Here is a 17,418-nt window from a genome sequence, read left to right on the forward strand (position 1 = left end):
GTATATTATACCTCAATAAAAACAGTTTTTAAAAATAACAGTAAAGAGACTTCCCTGGTGGTCCAGTGGTTAAGACTCTGAGCTCTCAATGCAGGGGGCTCGGGTTCAATCCCTGGTCAGGGAACTAGATCCCACACGCAGCAAAGATGGAAGATCCTGAATGCTGCATCTAATTCCCGGCACAGCCAAATACATAAATAAATATTAAAGGCAATACCCAGTATTTTATGCCAGTTGAATAAAATAAAGAGGAGAGCTTGAGGACTTCCCTAGTGGTTGAGTGATTAAGAATCCATTGGCCAGTGTGGGGGACACGAGTTTGATCCCTGGTCGGGGAAGATTCCACATGCCTCAGGGCAACTAAGCCCACACGCCACAACTACTGAGCTCGTGCTTTAGAACCAGCAGGCTGCAACCACTGAGCCCAAGCGCTGAGGCGTCTGAAGCCCTCAAGCTCTAGAGCCCGTGCTCCACAGATAGGGAGTCCAGCATGGGGAAAAGCCCATTCACCACGAGACGGTAGCTCCTGCTCACCACAACTAAGGCCCAGAGCAGTCAAATAAAGAAAGAAATACTAAAAAAGAAAGAAGTTAGCGTTGAAGCATTCATAAGGTGAATGAAGTGTGAGAAAAGACAGTTGGCCTGGTTGGTGTTCCGGAGAAGAGTTTCAGTGCAGTGGTAGAAACTGCTGTAAAGATTTGGAGGAGTTGTGGCATGTGGGGGTGGGAGCGGACAGAGGATGGAGGAATGGATGGATGGATGGATGGGTTGGTGAGTGGATGAGTGGGTGGGTAGATGGGCTGGTGGGTGGATGAGTGGGTGGATGGATGGATGGGTAAGTGGTTGGGTCTTAAGGAATTTGTTTTTGTATTTGTTTTTTAAGTCAGGGAGAGAATATGTTTGTAGAGGCCAACAAAAAGCCAGTGGAGAACGAGGAATAGAAATCTTGAGTAAGAAAGATGGTTGCTGATGAGGTCTGGAGGAGGTAGAGTTAGTTGGGAATGAGAACCTAAGTGAAAAAATTAAGCTTGCGATGGGGAAAATAGGAGTATCTTCTTGAGACGGGAAGAAAGTATGAATAAAATATAGGGAGGTTGAAGGTACTGAAACTTTGGTAACTGAAAAGGGTTTTTAAGGAGCGCCACAAAGTAGAAGGAAAACAGGTAGAGGGATCAGGTTGGGGACTTGAGAACGTGGGAAAGGTTTGGGTCCGTTGACGTGTGCCTTGCTGTAATACTCTGAAGCTACAGTTGTTAAAACCTGTTGTGGGACTTCCCTGGTGGTCTAGTGGCTAAGACAACCACACTTCCAATGCAGGGGCTCCGGGTTTGATCCCAGGTCAGGGAACTAGCTCCCACATGCTGCAACTAAGGGTTCGTACGGCACAACTAAAAGATCCTGCACCCCACAGCTGAGACCCCGGGGCATGCCCCCGCCCCCCAAAAAACCCCACTATGTTGTACTTGTTCAGAATAGAATAGGATCCAGATCTAGATATATATAGCATGATAAAAATCAAATTTTAGTTAGTGCAGGAGGCCATGGGCTGCAACGTTTGAGCCTGTGCTCCAGAACTCAGGATCCACAGTTACTGAAGCCCAGACATCCTGGAGCCAAACTGAGCAGCAAGAGAAGCCACTGCAATGAGAGGCCCAGGCACCACAAGTAGAGAGGAAGCCCCACTTGCCGCAACTGGAGAAAGCCCAGCAGCAATGAAGACCCAGCACAACCATAAATAAATAAATAAGAAAGTAAAATAATTAGTGGGGGAAATGGAATAGTCAAGAAATTATGTTAGCGATGTTTCCTATTTGGAAAAAAAAAAAATTAAACCCTTATCTCACACAGTTCACAAGGACGATTCCAGATATAAAAACAATAAAATTAAAAAAAAAAAACAGACAAGCAACATAAACTAGAAAGAGTAGGGAGTGTTTATCAGGAGGGAAACAGTTAATTCAATCTGGACACTCAATGGGATTACAGTATAATGGTTAAGAGCACACACAGGCTTTGGAATAAAAATAGCTGGATTTGGGGCATGGCACTGCCTCTTCTTAACTGTGTGACCTTGGACAAAGTCCTTAACCTCTCTGGGCATTCAATTCCTCTTTGGTAAAATAATAATAAAAAAAAGTTAACACCCACCTTACAGGGTCGTAAGGAATAACCTATGTAATATTTGTTAGTATAACACTGGTATATAGAGTAAGCCTTCAAAAAGAGGTTGTTATTATATAGTCATTAAGAACAATGAGGTTGGGAATTCCCTGGTGGTTCAGTGGTTAGGACCTGGCCAGGTCTGGGTTCAATCCCCTGGTCAAGGAACTAAGATTTTGTAAGCCAATTGAAGTGGGGGCCAGAAAAAAAAAAAAACAATGAAATCAATCCATAAGTCCATAAGTACAGACATGGAAAGTTGCCAATATTACATTAGAGAAAAAAAAAGCTACATGCAGATCAATATGAGTAATATTTTAATTAGGTTAAAAAACAAAGCAAAACCGAAAACTTGAATGTGCTTATACATGTATAGGAAAACCTAGAAGGCTGCAAACTGTTTTTTGTTGTTTGTTTGGGGGGAGAATCATTATCTTTTTTAAGTTAATTAATTTTGTTTTTGGCTGCGCTGGGTCTTCACTGCCGTGCACTAGCTTCCTCTAGTTGCCGCCAGCAGGGGCTACTCTTGGTGAGGGGGCACAGGCTTCTCACTGCAGTGACTTGTTACAGAGCTCCGGTTCTAGGCACGTGGACTCAGTAGTTGCCACGAGGTGTGTGGAGTCTTCCCAGACCAGGGATTGAACCTGTGTCCCCTGCACGGGCAGGCAGATCTTAACCACTGGACCGCCAGGGAAGTCCCCCCAAATTAAGAGTTTTTGTTTGTTAACATTTGGGGTATCCATTAAATACAGAGTTGAAGAAAAGTGAGAAGTGTCAACTGCCCTTTATTGTGTGATGTAATAGTTCATAGTGGTTTGGTGGCAAATGTCAGAATATCTCATTGGGGCAGACATAAATTCTAGAATCCACTGAGCAACATTTACTTTCATTATGATGTTAGGAATATACCCCAGTAGTGTAGTTCACTGGGTAAACTATTTAAGATGGTTAATTCCAAGATATTTCTTTTTCACCTGCTGAGTAACAAATAGCTGTATTCTTCTTAGCAGATAGTTGAAAAAAGAATGTGACTAGCACCTTAAAATAATTTTTATATTAACTACATGTTGAAGTAGTATTTTAGATATATTGGGTTATTAGATTATCCAATGTTGGGTTAAATAAAATATATTCAAATTAACTTTGATTGTTTTTACTTCAAAAATATGGCTCTTAGGTAATTTTAAATTACATATGTGGCTTGCTTTTCCTTTTTTTTGGTCATGCCTCAAGACGTGTGAGATCTTAGTTCCCTGACCAGGGATCAAACTCTTGACTCTACACTGGAAAACAAGAGTCAACCACTGCACCTCCAGGGAAGTCCTGTCCTGGTATATTATTACTGAACAGTGCTAATCTGGAAGAACAGTACTAGTGTAATTTTCTTCCCTTGTAAGTAATTTTCTTTAATCTGGATGCCTTTTTTTCTCTAATACTTAAAAAAAATACTGAATTGTACTAGTACTGATCATTCTGGGCCATACCTTATGGGGTTTTCCCCCTTGATATTTTATTTTTATTGTGGTTAAAAATGCATAACATTAAACTTACCACCTTAACCATTTTCAGGTGTTAACAGTTCATTAGTGTGAAGATCTCTAGAGCCTCTTCTTGCAAAGCTGAAACTATACCCATTAATCACGAATTCCCCCTTTTCCCTCCCACACACATCTTGTTTTAAATACAATTTAGGGGGTGAGTGATAAATTAGGAGTTTAGGATTAAAACGTCTATACTGCTATATGTGAAATAGATACCAACAAGGACCTACTATATAACACAAGCAGCTATACTCTATATATTCAGTATTTTGTAATAACTTGTAATGGAAAAGTATTTCTATAACTGAATCACTTTGCTATACTCCTGAAACTAACACACCATTGTAAATCAACTACATTTCAATAAAAATTTTTCTTAAAAGTATATAATTTTTGAGTATGATGTGGCTTCTTTTTTCCAGTTCTATTGAGATATAATTGACAAATAACATTCTGTAAGTTTAAGGGGGTACAACATGATAATTTGATCTATGTGTATCTTGCAAAATGATTACAAGATATGTCTGTTTTAAAATAAGGTTTAGATTTTTTTTTTTTTTTTGGTTTAGATTTTTTTAATTGAATTTATTTTTGGCTGCACTGGGTCTTCATTGCCTTGCGAGGGCTGTTCTCTAGTTGTGTGGTACACTGATTTCTCTTGTTGCGAAACACGGGCTCTGGGCACTTGAGCTCAGTAGTTGTGGCTCTTGGGCTTAGTTGTTCCTTGGCTTGTGGAATCTTCCCGGACCAGCAATCAAACCAACATCCTCTACATTGGCAGGTGGATTCTTAACCCTTGAACCAGGGATGTCCCAAGATGTATTTTCTTAAGGCCTGCAAAGAATTCCAATTATGATTTGGTTAATAAATTATAGCCAACTATGGGACTTCCCTGGAGGTCCAGTGATTAGGATTCCATACTTTCTATGTGAGGACTGCAGGTTTGATCCCTGGTCGGGGAACTAAGATCCCACATGCTACATAGGGGGCCTACAAAGTAAAATAAAAACCATAGCTAATTAATAATGAAAAGCTTGCAGGCAATCTACTAGTCATGTATGTTGTTTCCTATCCACAAATAGGCAAAGAAATGTTTTAGTGTAGTTCTTTTTTCCATACCATGTCTGATCTTAGTGCACAGTTCTCATGAAGAAGCAACAGTGTGCACAAAGTGTCCACAGGGCACTTTTTTTCAGAGCCTGTTGGTGCGTTTGGTGTTCCCATCTGGTGATGTGGCCGCACCGTTCAGGTCACTGCTCCCTGATCCCCACCTCTGGGCAGCCTGGGCAAACAACGCCTTACCCAGGCTACAGATGGCAAGTTCACTCTCTCCGCAGTCTAGTTTCAAAGAAAGGAAAAAAGCAAAATGTGGGTTGTCTTAAGTTTAGTTTTTCTTTTATCTCATGAGGCGTTCATATTTTAAGTGTGCCAAGGGAGATCAGTGTGGCCTTGGCACTTCTCTTGAAATGAAAAAAATCTCCTTTTCAAGGTGGATTATTGACCTTACTTTTAGGTCTTTGTATATGTGTGCTCTTGATTTTTAATGCCAAGCAAGGCTGGATTTCCCTGGGCCTCCAGTGGTTATGACTCTGAGTTTCCAATGCAGAGGATGTGGGTTCAATCCCTGGTTGGGGAACTGAGATCCCACATGCTGTGCAGTGCAGCCAAAAATATTTTTTTTTTCTTTTAAATAGTCATAAAAGAAAATAGAGACTTCCCTGGTGGTCCAGTGGCCTAGACAGCAAGCTTCTATTCCAGGGGGCCCAAGTATGATCCCTGACCAGGAAACTAGATCCCATATTCGACAACTAAGAGTTCACCTGCCTCAACCAAGACCCTGTGCAGCCGAATAGATTTATTTAAAAATAAAAAAATTAAGTTAAAAGTTAAAAAATAAAATAAAATGTGAGACAAGGTTAAAGTTAGCTCTACACACTGCTTTCTGGGTAATTTCGTTTATCATCGTGGCTGTCCCCAAAAGGGCGTTTCCAGTAGAACCCTGCCATCTTTAATGCTTTAACCCCGAAGCCTTTAACCCTGAAGCCATTAGTGCTCTTCTCTTGCTAGGATCAATCTCTACCATGTGTAAGCTGATTATCCGTTGATTTCATTGTCCCCACATCCCTCACCTGATGGCTCCCAGGTCCTGGAAACTCAGCGTGTCCCAGATTGAACTCAGCCTGTACCACTCCAGACACTGAACCTGCTTCTCCCCATTCTTTATTCATGATCTGGGCAAGCCACCCATTAATGTAAACATCTTTCCTAATTTCACCTAATGTATAGTAAATGTATATTGTCTAATGTGTAGAAAATATATTTTCCTAATGTCTGACAGTAAATGACAAATTCTTTGAGATGGCTGCTTCTGTTTGTGACAGCTAGGCACCTCCTTCTGTATAAATTATGCACGTGGAAAATAGGGCTAGCAAGTGCTAGACATAAATAATTTATAACTAAGCTCCTAAATGATGAATTGCGCTGTGTATCTCTGCGGATGGCTGCCCCTGTGTGTTTTCATGTTGATGGGTAACTTTCAAGGGTTGCTCCTCGATTGCTTTGGTTTCGGCTACTTTTACCCTCAAGGGGCTTTCCAGGTGGCTCAGTGGTAAAAGAATCCACCTGCTAATGCAGAAGACACGGGTTCAATCCCTAGGTCAGGAAGATTCCCGGAGAAGGAAATAGCAACCCACACCAGTATTCTTGCCTGAAAAATCCAATGGACAGAGAAGCCTGGCAGGCTACGGTCCCCGGGGTCCCAAAGAGTCAGACACGACTTAGGAATTAAAATAACAACAACGACTCTCAAATAATGTTTTCCTGCTTGCTGGCTAATTAAAGAATTGCCTCACTTTGTGGCAAGGGATTTTATCCATGTTGTTTTGTTTAATGTGTTTCTAGACCAAAGCAACTCCATGTGTAGAAAATCCAAAAAAATGAATGTTTGATTCCATTTTCCTGTTAGAACTTTCTGCCTTTGTTGCTGTGGCTTCTTCACAGGCTAAAAGTGCTGAATCTCATTTTTTTTAAAGTTTTCTGTAAACCTAAAAAATTGAAACATTTATACTAGCCATGTTAACACATAAAGAAGACTTTTGCTGATTCGTAAGTTCTTTGTATTAATCCAAGAACTGGGGTATATGAGAGCATTGATAGAATATGTTATGGCTGAGTCACTCACTTTTGAACAGTTTATCTTTATGAGAGAATTAGGTTATAGAAATATGGGCTAAGAAGCATTTGGGGTTTGTTGTTGTTACCGTTTTGTTTTTATTGACATATAGTTGATTTACACTGTGTTAATTTCTGCTGTCCAGCTAAATGATTCTGTTTGTATATGTACATTCTTTTCTGTACTCATTTCCATTGTGGTTTATCACTGAATATTGAGCACAGTTCCCTGTGCTATGCAGTAGGACCTGTTGTTGATCAGTCTGTGAGAAGCATGCGTTTAATCAGATCTGGAAAGTGTTCCCAGATGGAATGGGCCGTGTTACCTAAGCCTCGGTTACTTATTGCCATCGTGTCCTGGCTTGGTTCCTCCAGCTGTCTGGATAAGGCAGTTGGAGATCCTGACCCTGGCTGCAGATTGCCTCTGGTTAGTGTAGAGGTGAAAATATTCCTGCCTCCTGGCTGGTCAAGGTGGGCCCTGACTGATGTCCCTGTAATCTTGGCCATGAAGACTGCTAATGAATTTGGGACTAGGGTGTATATGCGTGTCTGTGTCTTTCAAAATCACTAAACTTGTCCAGTTAAGCAATATAATCTGTGTGGTATGTGAGTGCCCAGTTGCTTAGTTGTGTCTGACTCTTTGAGACCCAGTGGACTGCAGCCCGCCGGGCTCCTCTGTCCATGGAATTTTCCAGGCAAGAATCTGTGTAGTAGTTGATTGGTAAAGCCTGGGGCAGTATTACTTAATTTGTATTTTCCTATTAAACCATCATTTTAAAGCAAATATGGAACATAAGGAGCCTTCCTTGTGGAGGGTGTTGGAGGTATACATGGAATTGGCAGGGAAATGCTGAGACTACTGTGTTTGGGTATGAGCCTGGTGTATGAAAAATCTAGGCAAAGGAACATATGTGTGTGTGTGCATGCTGATACCTGCAGTTAAGATTCATGAGTACATGCAGAGTAAGGAATAACCACTTCAAGTTTGAGGGAAGAAATTCAGGAACAAGATACATATATATATATATATTCATTAATGTGCATTGTGGGGCCTTCTGATCTTTTGCTTTTTGGTATGATAGGCAGATCATGGTAAAGATTCAATTAAGAATGTCAAAAGGGACTTCCCCGGTGATTAAGAATCTGACTGCCAATGCGGGGGACGGGGGGATTTGATCCCTGGTCTGGGCAGATCCCACATGCCACAGGGCAACTAAGCCCGTGTGCTGCGACCCCTGAGCCAGCACGCCACCACAAGAGAAGTCCTCAGTCGCTGCAACTAGAGAAACCCCACGTGAAGTATAGCCAAAAAAAAAAGAATGTCAAAAGGAACACAGTGATCTATTTTATATTTGATATCTTGGGTTCTCACTGCTAGGATTTTGCATATTTTGTGCCTTTATCCCCAATCAAAAGAAGAAAATTTTCCTAGGGTTAGAAACGGCTCTAATTGTTTGTTAAAGGGTTAACATTTTTTTTTTCCCCTGAATCGGCTTGTTCACTTGGCTTAGTTTGACTGGTTTCTGTCTCTCGCCCTCTAGGAAGCTATTTTGCCAGCCACTTCATTATGGGAGGAGAGAAGTTTGATTCAACTCACCCCGAAGGCTACTTGTTCGGAGAAAACAGTGATCTGAACTTTCTGGGGAACAGACCAGTGGCGGTATGGTTATTATCTGTTTACTTTCACTCGGGGCTAAGTGGCCGAGTCAAATGGTCTTGTCAAAATAAGTCTGTAATTGCTGGTTCAGCAGTGTCTGCGGCTTGGTCTGAGTTGAGAGGAGCCAGACTGCAGCCTCTTTGGTGGAGCAGGGTCTCCTGGCACCAGAGGCTGCCCCGTGGAAAAGTACTCAGTCTGCCTGAGGGTGAGGACAGCTCACAAAACCCAGCTCTCCTTGGATCTGCCCCTCTGAAGCTCTGCCTAAACGCCACCTCTGCAGACTTCCCTTGCCCAGTCCCTAGCTTGTCCGCACCTTGCTTTTCATTCCTCTTCATAGCAACTAATACCACGTTGTTGTTTTTCAGTCGATAAATCATGTCTAACTCTTTGCAACCCCATGGACTGCAGCATGCCAGGCTTCCCTGTCCTTCACTATCTTCTAGAGTTTGCTCAGATTTCATGTTTATTGAGTCAGTGATGCTATCTAACCATCTCATCCTCTGCTACCCCCTTCTCCTCCTGCCTTCTTTCTTTCCCAGCATCAGGGGTCTTTTTCAATGTGTCAGCTCTTCGCATCAGGTGGCCAAAATATTGGAGCTTCAGCATCAGTCCTTCCAATGAATATTTAGGGTTGATTTCCTTTAGGATTGACTGGTTTGATCTCCTTACAGTCCAAGGGACTCTCAAGAGTCTTCTCTAGCACCACAATTCGAAAGCACCAATTCTCCCTAATACCACATAAGCTTCTGTTGCCTTGTCACCTCTATTATCTGCCTTTTGCATCAGAATGTACATTTCCCAGGGCAAGGGGGCTGTGCCACTGTCGAAACCCAGCACCCAGAACAAAGCCTGGGACATTGTGATAAGCCTTTCATAAAGATCTGTTGAATGAATGACTGACAAATTTCCCCTCGATATCTGAGTTGATATCAGACTGTCTCTCTCTCCATTCATTCAACTCATTCCATAAACGTTTATGGGGCATTTTCTCTGCACCCAGCATGAAGCTTTGCAAAAATAGCTGCCATGTGGCTACTGAGTGGCCATTTTGTGCTAAGGAAGGCCCTAGAGACTTTTCAGACATTATTTCTTATCTTCATAAAGACCCACTTTAGGACTTCCCTGGTGATCCAGTGGTTAAGATTCCACACTTCCAATGCAGGGGCCAGGGTTCGATCCCTAATCCGGGTACTAAGATCCCACGTGACGTAGCAAGGCCAAAAAATAACTAAATAAAAAATAAAAACAAAACTATATTAAAAAAGAAAACCCTACCTGTCAGAGAATTTATTATCAATATTATTTTGTAAGCTAGAGAACTTGAGGTTCCAAGAGCTGAACAGTGGTAATAGCCTTTGTTGTTGTTTAGTCGCTAAGTCGTGTCCAACTCTTTTGTGACCCCATGGACTGTTGCCCGCCAGGTTCCTCTGTCCATGGGATTTTCCAGGCCAGAATACGGGAGTGGGTTTCCATTTCCTTGTCCAGAGGATCTTCCTAACCCAGGGATTGAACCCATATCTCCTGCAGTGCAGGCGAATTCTTTACTGCTGAACCACCAGGGAAGCCCAGTAGCCTTTGTGAAGTGCGCACTGCGTTCCAGGCCCTGTTCAAAATGCTTTCGGAAAATTTTTCCCAAAGCCACATAACTAGATCTGCCTAGCCACCGATCAAGAACCTTTCCACTGCTTCTCTTTGCTCCAAAATATCCTGCCGTTCTCTAGAAACTCCTATTTTAGTGGGGCAGGCCAAACACAGGAACAAGAGATATTTCAATAGCAATCAAGGTCTGAAAGGGCTGGGATTCTGTAGGTATAGAGAGTGGGGGAGGGGACTCACAAGGGCCGATGCTTTGGTGCCGGTTTTGAGAAGGAGGCCTTGGAGGATGGCTGGGTTTTCATGAGGTGGGTGGGCGTGGGGCTTCCCGAGGGGGAGGCACAGAGCCCAGGCGTGAAAGCATTCACGTTTCTGTCGAATCAGCAACCATTTACTGAGAAACTACTGTGTGCCAAGTACTGTGGTCGGCGCTGGGGATACAAAGCTGAAATGAGCATGGTTTGTTCCTCCCCTGGAACAAATAAGGAAGCCAGTCTGGCAGGAGTGGACCTTTCCTGGTGGAGAAGCAAGATTGGAAAAGTAGGTGGGGGCTCCGTTCCCTCAAGACATGTTCCACTCTCTCCCATAGGCTCTGGGGAAATACGTTTTTTAGGCAGATGAGCACCCCAGAGAAATCATTAATTTTTTGGTCTTTAGGAAGGTTAATCTGATGACGATTTTCCATCTGGAGCTTTAATTAAAAAGCATTTTGGTTGTTGTTGATGGTTTTTATTGTTTTCTTCCTTTCTATCTGGGCTTTGCTGATGGCTCAGAAGATAAAGAATCTGTCTGCGATTCAGGAGACCCAAGTTCGATCTCCTGGAGACAGGAATGGCAACCCAGTCCAGTATTCTTGCCTGGAGAATTCCATGGACGGAAAAGCCTGGGGGGGTCTATAGTACATGGAGTCACAAAGAATCAGAAACAACTGAGCGACTAACAACACCTTTCTTTCTGGAGTGACAATACCCCCACCACACCCCGGTGCTGTGTACTCAGTCGTGTCCAACTCTGAGATTCCATGAACTGTAGCCACCCCTCACCCCCCCAGGAATTTTCCAGGCAAGAATGCTGGGAGTGGGAAGCCATTTCCTTCTCCAGGGGATCTTCCCCACTCAGGGATCAAACCTGCATCTCCTGCATTAGTAGATGGATTCTTCACTGTGCCACCTGGGAAACCAATTCTTAGTTGAACAGTACTTTCAAAATACCAAGTACTTTCTGCTTCACAGTCAATTATGACAACTCATACTTATCAAATGTCTACTGTCTGATTTTTCTACTGTTACCTTAGCCTTTAGAGTGGAATGATCTTTCTTTCTGCTTGAGTCAGATAAGAACTCCCTTACTTCCTGGGAGTGGGCTCATGCTTGAAAAATACCCTTTCTTCTCACAGGGACTTGCCCATTTGCATCCACTTCTTCCTCCCTTTTTTCTTTCCTCTGGTGTCAGAATAGTTTATATACTTTTTTTTTTAAATATACTTTTTTAAAGTGTAGGTTTAAAAAAAAAAACTTTTTCAGGCCATAAAGGTGAGTTTAAAACAAGGGAACACTTCTTTAGGCTCATTTTGAGGTTGATGCTGGCCAACAAACCTCCCCAAAGTATAACCGTCTTGTTTACACTTCTGTGAGCCCGTGAATGACCGAGCTCTTCCAGGAGCCCCGGAGAGCAGCGTTGACCTTCACTTGCACGCTTTCTCCCAAGGAAGCATCAACATTGGCCTTTTTGTTGTTGTTTTTGTGGACCAATCATTAAACATGCTTCATGTTGCACAGAGCAAATGTTTTCAAAGGACATCATCGTTTCACATTAAGAAAGCAAATCGGAGTAACTCCAAAGAGGAAGTAGAGTAACTCCAAAGTGGAAGTAGAGAATGCAACACATTTCCCTTTGCTTTTTCCCTTTCTTGGTTAATAATAGCTAACATTTAGTGAACACTTACCATTTGCCAGGCCCGGTTGTTCCAAGTTCTCTGTATGTGTTAACTCTTTGTGTCCTTGTTAATGCAAGTTCAAGGGCGATGCACAGTGGGGCCAAACTGAAACGTCAGAGTTTGGAGCAGAGAAAGGTTTATAACAGGACCGTGCAAGGAGATGGGTGGCTCATGCTGTTAAAAAGCTTCAACTCTCCAAAGAGTTTCCGCCCAGCGCTTTGGAATGGCAGGGGAGGCAGGGGTGGGCGGTGTTGCGAGGTATGTGATCACCTTGTGCATTTCTCTAACTGGCTGATAAGGAGGGAGCAGGGGGTGTCACAGGGGTTCACTTTAACAGTCCTCAGGCTCCAGGAGGCCTGGGGCTGTGTGCTCCTGGTCATCAAGTAGTTCTTCCATTTGGTGGGAGTTTTTTCAGATCTGCAAAACAACTCAGGAAATTTGCATCAAATACTATTATCTAGGTGCTTCAGAGAGGAGCTGAAGCAGAGGATATGGGGGAAGGCCTGTCCAGGGAAGGCCCCATAGGGTTCTGCTCGGTTACAGCCTCACACCCTAACGAGGAAGGTCCTGATTGGAAAGCCTGGAAGTGACTGACTCAGGATTTGAACCCAGCAGTCCAGCTCCAGAGCCTGGGGTCCCCTGCCCTTTGCTGCTGGTCAGGCTGGGAGTACTCAGCACCCCTGCCCACATCCTGTCTGTGAGTCTGAGTAGATCCTTGAGGGCAGTTTGTGAAATGTGGGGAGAGTAGCCAGCGTGGCCGTGACACGTTTTCACAAGTATCTCTTGAGAGAGTCTGTATTTGGTGTGTAATTCCACCGGCTGGCCTGACCTTGGCCGCCTGCTGTTACCGCACGTCAGCTTGTTTAGGGGAAGGCCCAGCGAATGAAGGCTGACTGGTCACTTGAGTTCTCCAGAGCTGACCTCTACTCTCTACTAACATATCCCAGTGTCGGTAGATGGGCGTCGGGTTGCAGAGGAAAGAGAACAGCCTTATAAAGCCATCCAGGAGCCCCGGGCAGGAACGGCTCCTCTTTCCAAAGAGATGGGGACATAATATGTTGAAATACATGGTTAGATTAGATTATAAAGGCCATAGACTTCCTGGCTTCTGGAACTTGTTGTATTTCCTGTCATATTCTGAATGATCAGACGTAGATGAGTACCATTCAGCAATGGTTCGGCCTGTAGTTTTTACTGAAGCTCATCTCCCGCTTAGGATAATCCATTCGTCAAAGTCAGATGTATTATCAAGTCTTCAGGTCAGATTTAAAGAACCAGAGTGTGTGTGTATATGGAAGGACAGTTGGAGAGAGGTCAGACTCAAGATTGCAAATTTTACATACATCTTACTGTTGCAACCCTGGCAATGAAGATTGCAACCCAGACTCTGCATCCCTGGCAAGGGTCCATCACTCAGGCTCTCAAATTACCCACTTGTAATGGGGAGGCTGTTCTGACTTTGTAGGAATGTCATGCTTGAAAAATGCATTGGAATTGCTGGAGGAAGAGATGTATGCAACAATGTTAGCTATACTCGCTAGCCTTTCAGGTTGGTTATTTCTGCACTTACAGTTCTGGGTGGAGCACATACTCACTTTTTTTTTTTAATTAATTTTGAGTTAATTTTTCTTATTTTATTTCATTTTTTTATTTTCTTGGCCAAGCCACGTGGCAGGTGGGATCTTAGTTCCCAAAGTAGGGATCGAACTCATGCCCCTTCCAGAGTCTTAACCACTGGACCACCAGATAAATCCCCTCACCGGTTGTTAAATAACTATCTCAAGTAGTGAACAGGGCTTCTACAGGTCCTCTGCTCTGGTCTCTGTATAGAGGATGTGAGATGGTGGTGTTTGTACATCACAGCTGAGGCCACCCTCCCCTTCCCTAGGTGGCAGAAGAGCTGATGCTGGTTTTTCGGTCCTTTATTGCATTAGATCTTTTTTTTCTTTAAGAGTTTTTTCCTTTTCTTTTTTTATGGCTGCACTGGATCCTGATTTGCTTTGCTCGGGCTTTCTCTAATTTCGACGAGCAGGGGGCTGCTCTTCCTTGTGGTGCATGGGTTTCTCATCGTGGAGGCTTCTCTTAGGGTGGAGATCTAGGCACACAAGCTCTGTAATTATGGCTCCCAGGCTCTAGAGCTCGGGCTTTGATAGTTGTGGCACACAGGCTTAGTATTCTCCATGGCATGTGGAATCCTTCTTGACTAGGGATTGAACCCATGTCCCCTGCATTGGCAGGCGGATTCCTATCCACTGCAGCACCAGGGAAGTCCTAGACCTTATTTTATTGAGGTAACTTACTGCTAAAACTCTAAATCATTGGGAGGTTTAGTGACCTTAGGATTGTCAGTTTTCGAGAGATATCTTGACTCCAGAGGCATTTAAAAAAATATCCATGTTGCTGGAATATTTTAAGAATTCGAACAGTGACAACTATAGTGCTTTGATTTCCATTTTAGAAAGTTAATTCTTTAAATCAGCTCAGAGTATAGAGTGAATCAGAAAGAGGGGAAGAGACCAGTTAGGAAGTCGTAGTTTATCTTACTTTTTAGGTAAAAAGTGCATTTATCTAGAGAGAAACACACTCCATAGACAAAGTATGGGCCATCTCAGAAGGCGAAAATGGCCCAGAAGTCATAGTTTATGTTAGTTAAGAATGAAAAGTGCCTGAGCTAGGATATTGGCATTAAAAAAAAAAAAGGATCCAAGAGTTCTGGGCAGTTGGAGTTGAGGAAAGGGGAGAAGTCAAGGCAGAGGACATGGAGGAGCAGAGCCCCTGGGGGCAGCTGCCACGTAAGCAGGGCGCTTTGCAGGTGTTTTGTCTGAAGGTTGGTTTGTGCCCAGGCCCAGCGTAACCAGGCAGGTTGGTCACACGTGCAGTGATATCTACGGCCTTAGAGCCCCTATTCGTCTGCACAGGCTGCTGTAACAAAATACCATAGGCTGGGTGGCTTAAACAACAGATACTCATTTTTCATGGTTCTGGAGGCTGCGAAGTCCAGGATCAAGGTGCCAGTTGGAAGTGAAGGCCCTCTTCCTTACTTGCGATGACTGCCTTCTACTGTGTCTACACAGGGCAGAAAGAGCCTGGGAGTTCCCTAGCGGTTAGGATTCTGAGCTTTCACTGCCAAGGGTCGGGTTTCCGTCCCCGGTTGGGGAATTGAGATTCTGCAAGCCTGTCTCAGTGCAGCCACAAAGGAAAAAGAGAGAATGTTCGCTCGCTTTCTGTTCCCATCTTGAGGGGCCCACCCTTGTGACTTTATCTAACTGTATGTTGTTGTTTAGTCACTAAGTTGTGTCCAACTTTTTGCAACCCCATGGACTGTAGCCCGCCAGGCTCCTCTGTCCATGGGATTTCCCAGGCAAGAATACTGGAGTGGGTTGCCATTTCCTCCTCCAGGGAATCTTCCCAATCCAGGGATCGAACCCGAGTCTCCCGCATTGGCAGGCGGATTCTTTACTGCTGAGCCACCAAGGAAGCCCTGCTGCTGCTGCTAAGTCACTTCAGTCGTGTCCGACTCTGTGCGACCCCATAGACGGCAGCCCACCAGGCTCCCCCATCCCTGGGATCCTCTAGGCATGAACACTGGAGTGGGTTGCCATTTCCTTCTCCAATGCATGAAAGTGAAAAGTGAAAGTGAAGTCGCTCAGTTGTGTCCGACTCTTAGCCACCCCATGGACTGCAGCCCACCAGGCTCCTCCGCCCATGGGATTTTCCAGGCAAGAGTACTGGAGTGGGTTGCCATTGCCTTCTCCAAAGTACCTAATCTAATTACCTTTCAAAAGCCCCATCTCCAAATATAGTCACTTTGGAAGTTGGGCTTCAATGTATGAATGGAGGAGGGGGCATAATTGAGTCCATTATTGTTGTTCAGTCGCTAAGTCCTGTCTGACTCTTTGTGACCCCATGAATTGAGCATGTCAAGCCTCCCTGTTCTTCACTGTCTCCTGGAGTTTGCTCAAACTCATGTCCACTGAGTCAGTGATGCCATGAATTCATGGCACAATGTAAAGTCAATGGAGGGAGTGTGTGGGTGTGTTTGTGTGAAATTGGATTTTTTGCCTTTTGTCTATCTTCTTTCCCTCTTCCTTCCTTTATAATGGTACTACAGCTGTTTTTTATTTTTTTGGATGTTCAGTTTGCAATACGTATTTAATTTTCATCTATGGCCCAGCTATTTCTCGTCTCCAAATGTCCATGGAGAGGACGAACATGCTTCTGTGTGTCTCCTCTGCTCTCAGTATTCTCCTGCAGCGCTGATTCACTTTGACACCAGATACGTGTGGGTTTTCCACACATTAGGCAGGAATCATCAGATAAATTATAGCGTGTCTATACTATGAACTAGTACTCAGCCAAAAATAAGGTGGCGCTGTATTTACTGAGATGAAAATATCCATGACCACGTCATTTACCAAGAAAAGCAAGTTGCTATCCATAATGTAGAGTCTGGTTTCACTTCTGATAAAAGTATTAGTAACAGTGTATAAAATATTTGTGCATATGTCTATGTTGATATTTACAGGTGCATAAAAATACATGAGCACATAGCATTTGAACCTGTGACGGGGTAGCTCTTGGGGCTCCATCAGTGACGGGAGGTCCCTCCTTCGTATCCTTCTGTGCTGTTTGAATTTTCCCCAGTGGACATGTTTTTATTTTTTGATTGAAAGCATTTACATTTCCTTTAAAAATAGAAAAAGGATTACCGCTGTGCACAGGAAGGAAATAGGCCTAGGAGAATATATAAAAGTAGGAAAATGAAGGAAGTTCATAGAATAAAAGTTTTTTTTTAGTGAACTGCAGGAAGGGTGTGGTCTGCTGAGTGGGGTTGCATGCTGAATCAATCAGTCGTGTCTGACTTTTTGTGACCCCGTGGACTGTAGTCCACCAGGCTCCGCTGTCTATGGGATTTCCCCGGCAAGAATACTGGAGTGGGTTGCCATATTCTCCTCCAGGGGATCTTCCCGACCCAGGGCTCAAACCTGCATCTCCCAGGTCTCCTGCTCGAACCACCAGGTCGGGATGTACTAATAAGTGGTTGTGGGCTTGCGGAGAAAGACACAGACATCAGAATCAGCATGGGGAGGAGAGGAGCTGGGAGCTTCAGCCTCTGGGTGTCAAGGTGCAATGATTCACCTTTAAAATGTCAGATTCAGTGTGACTGGGTCCTGTTTTTAACAACCTGAGAATCCAAGAAAATCCAGACCATAAAAAAGCTAAACTATGAATATTTATACTTTTAGAATGCGAATAGGGCTTTACAGACCTTTATGTAAGGGTTTTTTAAAAACAGCACTTTTATAATACCTGTCTCCCTACTCCTGGACTCTCCCCAGAGGTGACTACCATACTCAGTT

General features: G+C 43.7%; 1 protein-coding gene across 2 annotated transcripts in view; it reads left to right on the forward strand.

The window, feature by feature from the left end:
- RNF157 (ring finger protein 157) overlaps positions 1-17,418 on the forward strand; it is a 75,407-nt gene that overhangs the window by 10,784 nt on the left and 47,205 nt on the right. For both annotated transcript variants that reach the window (XM_061144769.1, XM_061144770.1), the window contains one exon: positions 8,414-8,532. In XM_061144769.1, the coding sequence (XP_061000752.1) occupies positions 8,414-8,532 (119 nt within the window). The remainder of the gene's footprint in view (positions 1-8,413; positions 8,533-17,418) is intronic.

This window comes from Dama dama, chromosome 5, assembly GCF_033118175.1.
Source record: "Dama dama isolate Ldn47 chromosome 5, ASM3311817v1, whole genome shotgun sequence".
Lineage (NCBI taxonomy): Eukaryota > Metazoa > Chordata > Mammalia > Artiodactyla > Cervidae > Dama > Dama dama.